The sequence below is a fragment of the Salminus brasiliensis genome, chromosome 18, assembly GCF_030463535.1.
Source record: "Salminus brasiliensis chromosome 18, fSalBra1.hap2, whole genome shotgun sequence".
NCBI classification, from domain to species: Eukaryota; Metazoa; Chordata; class Actinopteri; order Characiformes; family Bryconidae; genus Salminus; species Salminus brasiliensis.
In genome coordinates this window covers 3,057,268-3,068,163 of record NC_132895.1, presented here as the reverse complement: position 1 = coordinate 3,068,163, position 10,896 = coordinate 3,057,268, and the positions used below count along the sequence as shown (strand labels likewise).

The 10,896-nt window shown below is 40.2% G+C and overlaps 1 protein-coding gene across 2 annotated transcripts in view; it reads left to right on the top strand.

Annotated features, from left to right (window-relative positions):
- The first annotated feature begins 4,377 nt into the window (after window positions 1–4,377).
- The window catches only part of cert1b (ceramide transporter 1b), a 64,335-nt gene continuing 57,816 nt past the window's right edge, over window positions 4,378–10,896 (top strand). For both annotated transcript variants that reach the window (XM_072661561.1, XM_072661560.1), the window contains exons 1-2: window positions 4,378–4,953; window positions 9,650–9,784. In XM_072661561.1, coding sequence (XP_072517662.1) covers window positions 4,816–4,953; window positions 9,650–9,784 — 273 coding nt within the window. In that variant the 5' untranslated portion in view covers window positions 4,378–4,815. The remainder of the gene's footprint in view (window positions 4,954–9,649; window positions 9,785–10,896) is intronic.

Sequence of the window (10,896 nt, the reverse complement as noted above, 5' to 3'; positions counted from 1 at the left end):
CCGCCCACATCCTCTTTTTTCTTGCATTGAATATGAAATGACCTTTGGTTCCTACCTCTACTTCCATATATATACATATACATCCTAACCTCACCTCTCGCTGAATTGCAATCAAATCCTCACAGCAATGCTTCTCCAAACTCTAGTAGAAAGCTGCCTTCTTCCCTGGACAGTAGAGATAGTTACTCCAACAAAAGCAGGATCAACTCTTTTTAATAGCCTTAAATTCAGAAAAGGCAATGAATGAGCAGGTGTCCCAATACTTTTGTCCATGTCATGTACTTTAGGCCATGTGTATAGATAACAGAGAGTCATACAGAGTCAGAAACCACATGAAAGGTCTATTAGAGATGACTGAGTGTGTGTGGCGGTTTAGGCCTGCAGTTAGCTTCATGCTAAGCTAAAGTAAAGTAGCAGACCTTCAGACACTACACATGTCCCGGCTGGTCGGCTACACTTGGGGTCAGCAGGGAACAGCAGTGTGCACAATAGACGTTTCAGCTTAACCATCACTGTAGAGCTCTCAGAAATGACCGGTTCATGGTCCTCTAATGGTTCAATGTGTCGGAGTGGTCAGCTCGAGAAGGAGGAGGGTCATTTATACACTTTATACACTTATTAGCAGGGCAGACAGCAATGAAGGAGGAGGTGTCCCAATACTTTTGTCCATATCACATACTTCAGGCCATGTTTATAGATAACAGAGAGTCATATAGTGTCAGAACCCACATTAAAGGTCTCTCGGAGATTACACAGTTTGAGGAGTGTGTGTGGCGGTTTAGGCCTGCATGCTAAACTAATAGCCTGGTAGCAGACCTTCAGACACTAAACATGTCCTGGTCGGCTGGTCGGCTACACAGTACAGACAGAGTGTAACCCTTGATTTTTACGAAGACACAATGAATGAGCAGGTGTCCCAATACTTTTGTCCATGAGGTGTATGCATGCCAAACCAAACAAACAGCCAAACCATAGTCATAGTCAGGGCTATTCGAATACAGACAACCTGAGAAACACATGAAGCTCACACACTTCTCACGTACGTCTGATCACAGGACCAACAGGAAGTGGAAGTAGATCATGTTACTCCATTTGCTTCCAGTCGAGAAGGCCTGGCCTGAAGGTTCTGCTGTTTAGAGCCGAATGAATCATCTCTTCAGTTCGTTCTTGGAATTTGATCCAGTTGCTGACTGACCTTAGGACATAATCTTATCTAAACAAGGCAAACAGGCATTTCCCCACCACTAGATAAAGACTCACTCAGTGCATGGAGCTCTTCATCAGTGGTTAGCTGAACTGATTCATTAAATAAGCCACATTATATTAAAGTAGTAAAATACTATAATTACAATATTATAATACTAATAATAACTTTTAGCATCATTTAGGCCTGCTTTTTACTGTTGGGCCTACTGTGCTGTGCTTTAGGTCACATTTTAGGTAAATAAATAAATATTTATATTGATAGTTAAATTAATCATATTTACTGACACGTAATATTTTATTCATTTTAAAATATTAAAAATTGATCACATAAAAAAACTCGCCTGTCAATCGGCGTTGTTTTGGGGCGTGGTTTGTGACGCAATCCCGCAGCCAGCGCCCCTCAGTAAGGAGACGTTCGATTCAGTTCTCGGAACCGATTCTTTTAAAAACACGGAGCGTCTGAGTCAATGACTCGTTGATTCAAAAGTGAGGGTAGCTTTTTTACTCCTGCATAAACCGTTAGGGGTGTGTGTCAGGCTGATGTTCCCTCCTCCTGCTGAAGGTGTGAAGGGAAGGGAATACACAGAGCATGAGCAAAACCGTAGAGGGAAGAGGAAGAGTGAACAGCTCGTACCTGGAAGGTTTAATACTGTTCTTTAATACTGAATTTAATCAATCAATCAATCAAAGTTTATTGGTCACATAAACAGTCATACATGGTCCAACCAGCGGCTAATATACGATACTAAAAAAAAAAATATCTAGGACCCTCTGGACCAGATATTGGCACCATGCTGCCTAATGCCAGGCGTGGGCTAGTAGAGGGGTGTTAAACCCCCCAGCATTGAGGAGCTGTGGAGCAGTGGAAGAACTGTGTTCTCTGGAATGATGGATGGTGAAGGAGGAATACTTTTGGGATGAGTTGGGGAGTTGGGGATGGTGAGGTGAGGTGGACCTCACTAACACTTTTGTCGCTGAATGCAATCAAATCCTCACAGCAATGCTGCTCCTCCTCCAAAATCTAATTGAAAACCTTCTTCTCTGGACAGTAGAGACAGTGACTCCAACAAAAGCAGGATCAGCTCTTTTAATACCCTTTAATAGATTTCAGAAGAAACAATAAATGAATGAGCAGGTGTCCAAATACTTTTGTCAATATAAGCGTAAGATACCGCATTAACATATGGCACTTTTGTGGTTCACTTCTGATGTCTAGTTATCTCTGGTCGGAGGTCGTTCGGTTTGTTTTCGAGACACTGGAGAGAAGAGGTGGTACTAGCGGTCGGCTGGAGTTAGCTTTTAGCCTAGCGAGGTACTGTACTGAACTCTCCTTATTCTACTGTGCCAAGATCAATACAGGCTATAATGTTTAGGCTTTTATACCTGAACACAACTGAGCACAACTGACCTGAAAAACACAACTCACTGTTGCTGCCGTCCCACACACTAACACATGGTCACATGACCAACAGGAAGTGGAAGTAGATCTTGTTCCCTCATTCACCTCCATGCGGCCTAAAGGTTCTGCTGCAGAGAGCTCAACTGACCTTTGGACATAACCTTATCTAAAACAAGGCAAACAGGCTTTTCCCCCGCCACCAGATAACGGCTCATTCAGTGCTCAACACTCCAGAAATGCTCCCTGAGCCACTGGCTGCAACACAAGCCTGGAGCTTAACAGTTGGAGAGGTGTTCTCCTCCTGAATTTAGGCTCATCAGTCCACAGGAATCCAAACTGCATCAGGCCTTTAAACAAAGAGACAAAGGACAAGGGACAAGAGACAGAAACCACAGCCATTCACCATTGTGTTGAAATTTGACCTCTGACCCCATCTGTGCATTGACCACAGATACACACACACACACACACACACACACACACACACACACACACACACAGTATCATACCCACAACCCTGTCATCAGTAATCCAGTGCTGGAACCACCACTGCCCCCGAGCCACAACGAAGTAAAAATAATAAATCACCTAGGGTGCCCAAACTTTTGCATGGTGCTCCTTTCTTTTTTCCAGTTGTATTTACAATAACAAATATTTTGACCAAGGGTACCCAAACTTTTGCATGCCACTGTAAGTGGTTTTATTTAAGCAAATGATATATATATATATTATACTGTTTATATGGATATATAGATAAATAGATAGATACACTGATCATCCATAACATTAATACCACCTGCAGCAGATCCTGGAAGTCCTGTAAGTTGTGAGGTTGGTGGGGCCTCCAGGAGCAGCAGTGAGACCTGGGTACCCATGACCCTCTCGCAGGTTCACCGGTTGTCTTCCCACAAGACCTGCCTGATGTTTTGGAGATGCAAGTTCAACAACTTCAAGGACTGACTGATATAAATATATATTGCTGGTGTCCAATGAAAAACATGTATCTCCATTTTTTTTTAGTTTTTAATTATTAAAACTCGGTTTCTTCTCTGTACACTGTGTAAATAATCTGGACTAATAAAAATGACCTGTAATAATTTGTTTGACCTCTATTTGAGTCCATTGACCTCTGTTGAAATACTTTCTTTTCCTTCTCCTGTATTTGTTGTACATTTTGGAGATACGATATGAGTTTATCATTGGACAGCAAACATTATATATATATATATATATATTATTATTATTATTTTTTTTTTGCTGGTGTCCAATGAAAAACATGAATCACCATTTCTCATTTTTGTCCATTTTTGTCCATTTTTGTCCATTTGTATCTTCTCTGTACACTATGTAAATAATTCTGGATGAATAGACCAATAGAAATGACCTGTAATAAAATATTTACATTGAAATCTGTTGAAATATATTATTATTACTATTATATTACCTTTTTATTATTCTAAAAATAATAATTATTATTATCGTAAAGTCATATTTTATCTAATTATCTAATTATATATCATTATTATAATTAATAATGATATAAAATCTAATTATATATCATTATCTCTGTATATATATATATATATATATAGTTTATTTGTTTATGTATCTGATTGTGACGTCATATTTGATCTAATGGTTTCATGGTCTGTGAAGCGTCATCAGCTTACAATCATATCGAAAGTGCTGTGAAAACTGTTCGACTCAGTGAAGCTTCAGTGTATCGGTTCCTTTGCAGAAACCGGTTCCTAAGCATGACTCGTTCATGTCCGCACATTGAAGATGGCGTTGGCTTAAGAGCTCCAGCGCGCCGCTCGCTTCTCCCCTCCAGCGCAGAGCTAGCTCGAGTCTCGTCCTTTCCGCCGCCTTTCTGTGCCTGTGCTCAGTGTAATCTCGCCGGATGACTGGTGGATGTGCTGTGATTGCCGCTCCAGGCGGCCTGTAGCGACCTCTCGTAGAGGTGTGAGCGTTTTCGGAGCAGAGGGGCGGGTTGGGGCGCTAGCTAGCTTCCTCGCTCGGGCTAACGGGCGGCTAGCTCGCTCTGCGTATCCGCCGATATTCTCATGAGACTCTGTCCGGGACGGGCTTCTCCTGCGTCCTCCGGCCTGCGCTTGATTTCGGGAGGGGTATCGGGTGCTGAGTCGTCCGGCTGGGTTCAGGGTTTCTGGTTCTGTTCTCGCTGAGCTGTCGCGCCTCTCCACCGGCACCTGATGAACTCCAGCCCGCTGCCCAACGGCAAGCAGATGTCGGACAACCAGAGCTGGAACTCCTCGGGCTCTGAGGAGGACCTGGAGGCTGAGCCTGGACCGCACGGAGGGGTGGCCGAGTTCAGCGGAGTCCTCAGCAAGGTGAGGGACCCCCTACACCCCGGGGCAGGAGGACAGGAGGGGGCGAGACCGGGCAGAAAGGGGTCTGATCTGAGAACGGTCATCTGGAGGGACCAAACCCAGTGTAGACCCCCACACTAATCTGCAGCCAGAGACCCTAGACTCAAAGATTTTAATAAATTATATTATTATAATTAATATTAGTAATATTATAATATTACTATACCCCAGTAGTTTGTATTTTTATTTATTATTATTATTATTATTATTATTATATTAGGTGTTATTATACCCCAGTAGTTTGTATTTTTATTTATTATTATTATTATTATTATTATTATTATGTTAGGTGTTATTATACCCCAGTAGTTTGTATTTTTATTTATTATTATTATTATTATTATTATTATGTTAGGTGTTATTATACCCCAGTAGTTTGTATTTTTATTTATTATTATTATTATTATTATTATGTTAGGTGTTATTATACCCCAGTAGTTTGTATTTTTATTTATTATTATTATTATTATTATTATTATTATGTTATTGTACCCCAGTATTTTATTTTTTTTTAATTATTATTATTATTATTATTATTATTATTATTATTATTTTTTTTATTATAATCTGTAGTAAAAGAATACAAACCTGAAAAATAAGTCGTAGTGTTATTGTTATGTATTATAATACCTTATTATTATTATTATTATTATTATTATAATATCAGAATAATCTGTAGTAAATGGGACGAAAACCTCGGTAAGAATCTGAGATAAAAATGTTGAAAACCTTGGTGTTGATTTGTAGTCAAAAAAAGTAAAAAACAAAAAACAACACAAATCAAAAAGTAATAATAATCTGAGGTAAACGGGTTAAAACCTCCGTTATAATCTGTAGTAAAAGAATACAAACACCAAAAATAAACTGTAGTGTTATTGTTCGGTATTGTAATACCCTATTATATCAAGATAATCGGTAGTAAATGGGACGAAAACCTAAAAAAAAAAAGTTGGCTACAAACCTAGGTGTTAATCCGCAGTAAAATAAGTAAAAAAAAACAAAACTCAGTTATAATCTGAGGTAAAACAGCCAGTAACTTTTAATAGTAATAATCTGTAGTAAAAGAGTGAAAACCTCATTAATGTTAGGTATTATAATACCCTCTTATATCAGGGTAATCTGTAGTAAATTGGGCGAAAGCCTCAGTAATTTATAGAGAAAGACGTAAACCAAAATAATAATCTGAGGAAAAATGTAGAAAACCTCAGTAATAATCTGAGGTATAAAGGCCACAAACCTTGGTGTTAATCCGTAGTAATATTAGTAAAAAAAAAAATACAATAATAATTTGAGGTAAAACGGTCAAATAATGGTCATAATTATATAAATAATAATAATAATAATCTGTAGTAACAGACGAAAACCTCAGTAATAATCTGTAGTGAAAAATAAGAACCCCAAAATTGTTATAAACCAGTACAAACCCTATTAAATCAGGATAATCTGTGGTAAATGGGACGAAAACCTTCAGTAATAATTTATAGTGAAATATGTAAACCTCAGTGATAATCTGAGGTATAAAGGCCACAAACTTTGGTGTTAATCTGCAGTAAAATAAGTAAAAAAAAAAAACAAAACCCAAAAACCTAATAATAAAATGTAAAAATGACAAAAAATAAAATAAAATGGAAAAAATGACCAAAAACCTTAATTATCTTTTAGTAAAATGCTAAAAACATTAGTAATATTCTCATGTAAAAACAATTATAATAACCTGTAGTAAAAAAGTAAAAAATGCAATAATAATCTAAGGTAGCCAGTTGAGATACCTCAATAATCTGTAGTGTAAAGGTAAAAGCCTCAGTAATATTCTGTAATAAAAACATTTAATGATCTGTGGTAATAGGGCAAAACCTCAATAATATAAGGTAAAGGTTGAAAATCCTCAGTAATAATAATCTGCAGTAGGAGTTGAGAGCTTTGGGAGGTATTTGGTTGGAAAAACAGTCTCTAAATAATCCATTAGGGAAAACCTCAGGCATAATTCTTCAGAAACAGAGGAAATCTTAGCTATAATCCATAAACCTCCTTCAGTTTGTGCTGACAGGCCTGCGAGAGCCCCTGTAAACCCCTGATACTGTAATGCACCTTTTCAGCTGGGGCTTAGTGTGAGACGTATCTGGCCTACGCAGTCGGGATGTTTTTGCTGAAGTCGTTGAGTCTGTCTATGAAACACAGGAGAATTCCACGTTGTTCATTCCCTGGCTGAAGGCAGTCATGTGTAAGCTGTTAACACGCCTGCGGGCTTCACTACCTGTTTCCTACCTGCCTAGTTAAAGCAGCTCACTGACCAATGCCCAGGATGCGAGAGTGCGCTGACCGGCAACAACACATTTGAATGAAGTTCGCCTCCAGGCTGTGCTTGGACGAGCTGTCGACGCAGAGGGGTTACTAGAGGTCACTCCCGAGCAGCTTCTGCTTGAAATTCCAGGCAGGAGTGTTGCTCTAGCTGAGCTGAGCGCTGATTGTGCCAGGCGGACCAAATGGTTTGACTGGAGCGTCATCACAGAAACCCCCCTTCAGTACTTAAACATGGAGGGGAGACTGATGTAGCTGCTGTAATTGGATCTCGTGTGTGAGTCATGTGTGTTCCAGGAGGGGCGACAGTTTAGGTCCGCCGGCACCCGCTTCACTGACGAGCAGCTGTGGGTTAGTTGGTGTGACAGCATGTTTGGGTGGGGGAACTGTATACCTGGGTATGCTGGGTAACCAGGTACACATGTTTTCGTATCGGTGATGTTGTGCAAAAAACGTGTCTCTATATATATAATCAATTAAGTATATCTAGCTATTCATCTAGCCACCTACCTACCTGTCTAGCTGTCTAGCAAGCTACCTGTCTAGCTGTCTATCTAGCTGCGTACCTACCTACCTAGCTGTCTGTCTATCTAGCTGCATAGCTACACATCTAGCTGTCTGTCTATCTAGCTGCATACCTACATACCTAGCTCTCTGTTAAGCTACATATCTAGCTGTCTATCTAGCCGTCTGTCTAGCTGCGTACCTACCTATCTAGCTGTCTGTCTGTCTAGCTGCGTACCTACATACCTAGCTCTCTGTTAAGCTACATATCTAGCTGTCTATCTAGCCGTCTGTCTAGCTGCGTACCTACCTATCTAGCTGTCTGTCTATCTAGCTGCATACCTACATACCTAGCTCTCTGTTAAGCTACATATCTAGCTGTCTATCTAGCCGTCTGTCTAGCTGCGTACCTACCTATCTAGCTGTCTGTCTGTCTAGCTGCGTACCTACCTATCTAGCCGTCTGTCTAGCTGCGTACCTACCTATCTAGCTGTCTGTCTGTCTAGCTGCGTACCTACCTATCTAGCTGTCTGTCTGTCTAGCTGCGTACCTACCTATCTAGCTGTCTGTCTGTCTAGCTGCGTACCTACCTATCTAGCCGTCTGTCTGTCTAGCTGCGTACCTACCTATCTAGCTGTCTGTCTGTCTAGCTGCGTACCTACCTATCTAGCTGTCTGTCTGTCTAGCTGCGTACCTACCTATCTAGCTGTCTGTCTATCTAGCTGCATACCTACCTATCTAGCTGTCTGTCTATCTAGCTGCGTACCTACCTATCTAGCTGTCTGTCTGTCTAGCTGCGTACCTACCTATCTAGCTGTCTGTCTGTCTAGCTGCATAGCTGCCTATCTAGCTGTCTGTCTAGCTGCATAGCTACCTATCTAGCTGTCTGTCTACCTGTCTATGTATCCATTCATCCATCCATATAGCTATCTATTTAGCTACGCACCTACCTATCCAGCTACCTACCTAGCTGCGTACCTACCTATCTAGCTGTCTATCTATCTACCTATCTAGCTAGCTAGCTATCCATCCAGCTATATATCTATCTAGCTATATACCTACATATTTATCGGTCTGTATAGCTATCTGCATATCTAGCTATGTACCTATATATCGATCTATCTAGCTGGTTAGCATTAGCTCAGTTAGCAGGATAACAGCCTGCTTACCCCAGAAAAATTCCAAGTCCAAGAAGGCCCACTTATAAACGTTCAGACGAGAATTACTCGGATCGGAACTAGCAGTGTTTTGTTTACAGCACATCGGCGATGGTGAACAAAGCTGCATAAAGACTCCCCCATAATGATGTCATTAACACGCTCACTGGGGCTCACTTGGACTTTACCGGTACTTTGTTCAAGGGGGCTAACAGGGTACAGCTGATCTGGGCGTCTGGGATTACACACACACACACACACACACACACACACACACACACACACACACACAGCTCCTCTGAGTGACTTTCTAGATTACTGTGCCCATCTGAAATGGGCTGTATATGGTCATATGTGGAACAACTAGCTGTAGGAAGCTTTGAGACCTGCCCCCTCACGTGAAACAAGACCTATAATAGAGTATATAAAATGTAAAGATAAAAGCAGATATGTTCATAATATAAATAATAATAATTATAATAATAAAAATATATTCATAAACAAAAAAATAAGATCCATATATATGGCAGTAATAATATAACTGAAATATTATTAATATTGAATTAAATAAAATTAATATTGAATTAAATTCAGTATGTTTTTTAATGGAGACTTCTGATAATTATACATTTTGAGCAATTTAGGAAAGTATTGATCAGCAGTACCGCAACGGTTCTTCTCTCTGTCTGTGTCCGCAGTGGACTAACTACATCCACGGATGGCAGGATCGGTGGGTTGTCCTGAAGAACAACACTCTGAGCTACTACAAGTCTCAGGATGAGAGGGAGTACGGGTGCAGGGGCTCGCTGTGCCTCAGCAAGGCTGTGATCACGGTAAGCTGACCCTGGGACGTTCTGCCCCTGTGGGACATCGCACTTATGGGATATAGCGGTGTAGAACCCTAGATATGGAGTTATCAGCTCTTGTAGGTCTGGAATTCCAGATGTTCTAGAGGTCCGTTGAGGAAAATTGAGCTGTTTCGATTATATTCTGGAATATCTGCCAATTCTCATCTATTCATCAGTTCTCCATCTACAGTTCTGCAGTTCATCAGGTTCTAGACTAGTTAGAATACAGAGCTCTGCAGTTTGTAGGTTTTTTGATCTGAAACTGCAGTTATGTGGTTCTTTAGATTGTAGAAGTCCAGTCAGAGCACAGAGCTCTAGAATGAGGAGCTTTATCAGTTCTATTTCAGATCTAGAATTGAAGGTCTGCAGTATATTAGATTCTAGAACTCCACTCACAATGTAAGGCACCGTAATTCACAGCTTTTCAGCTCTAGAACGGCAGTTCCTCAGTTCTTCAGATTCTGGAAGTCCAGTCTGGAGACAGAGCGCTAGAATGAAGAGCTCTTTCAGTTCTGGATTTCTAGCGCTCCATAAGTTGAGCTGTTTCCGTTCTAGAATGGCAGTTCTTTCTGTTCTAGCATGCCTGTTGATTCCCATCTGTTCCAGTTCTAGAGCTACAGCACAATTTCAGATCCTCTAGAAGACCATTTAGAATACAGAATACAGCTGCATTTTAGCTTTTTCTGCTCTAGAACTGCAGTTCTTATTATTCTAAAAGTCCCGTTAGAATAAACAGCTCTACATTTTAGCTCTTCTGCTCTAGAACTGCAGTTCTTAATATTCTAAAAGTCCCGTTAGAATAAACAGCTCTACATTTTAGCTTTTTCTGCTCTAGAACTGCAGTTCTTATTATTCTAAAAGTCCCGTTAGAATAAACAGCTCTACATTTTAGCTTTTTCTGCTCTAGAACTGCAGTTCTTATTATTCTAAAAGTCCCGTTAGAATAAACAGCTCTACATTTTAGCTTTTTCTGCTCTAGAACTGCAGTTCTTATTATTCTAAAAGTCCCGTTAGAATAAACAGCTCTACATTTTAGCTCTTCTGCTCTAGAACTGCAGTTCTTAATATTCTAAAAGTCCCGTTAGAATAAACAGCTC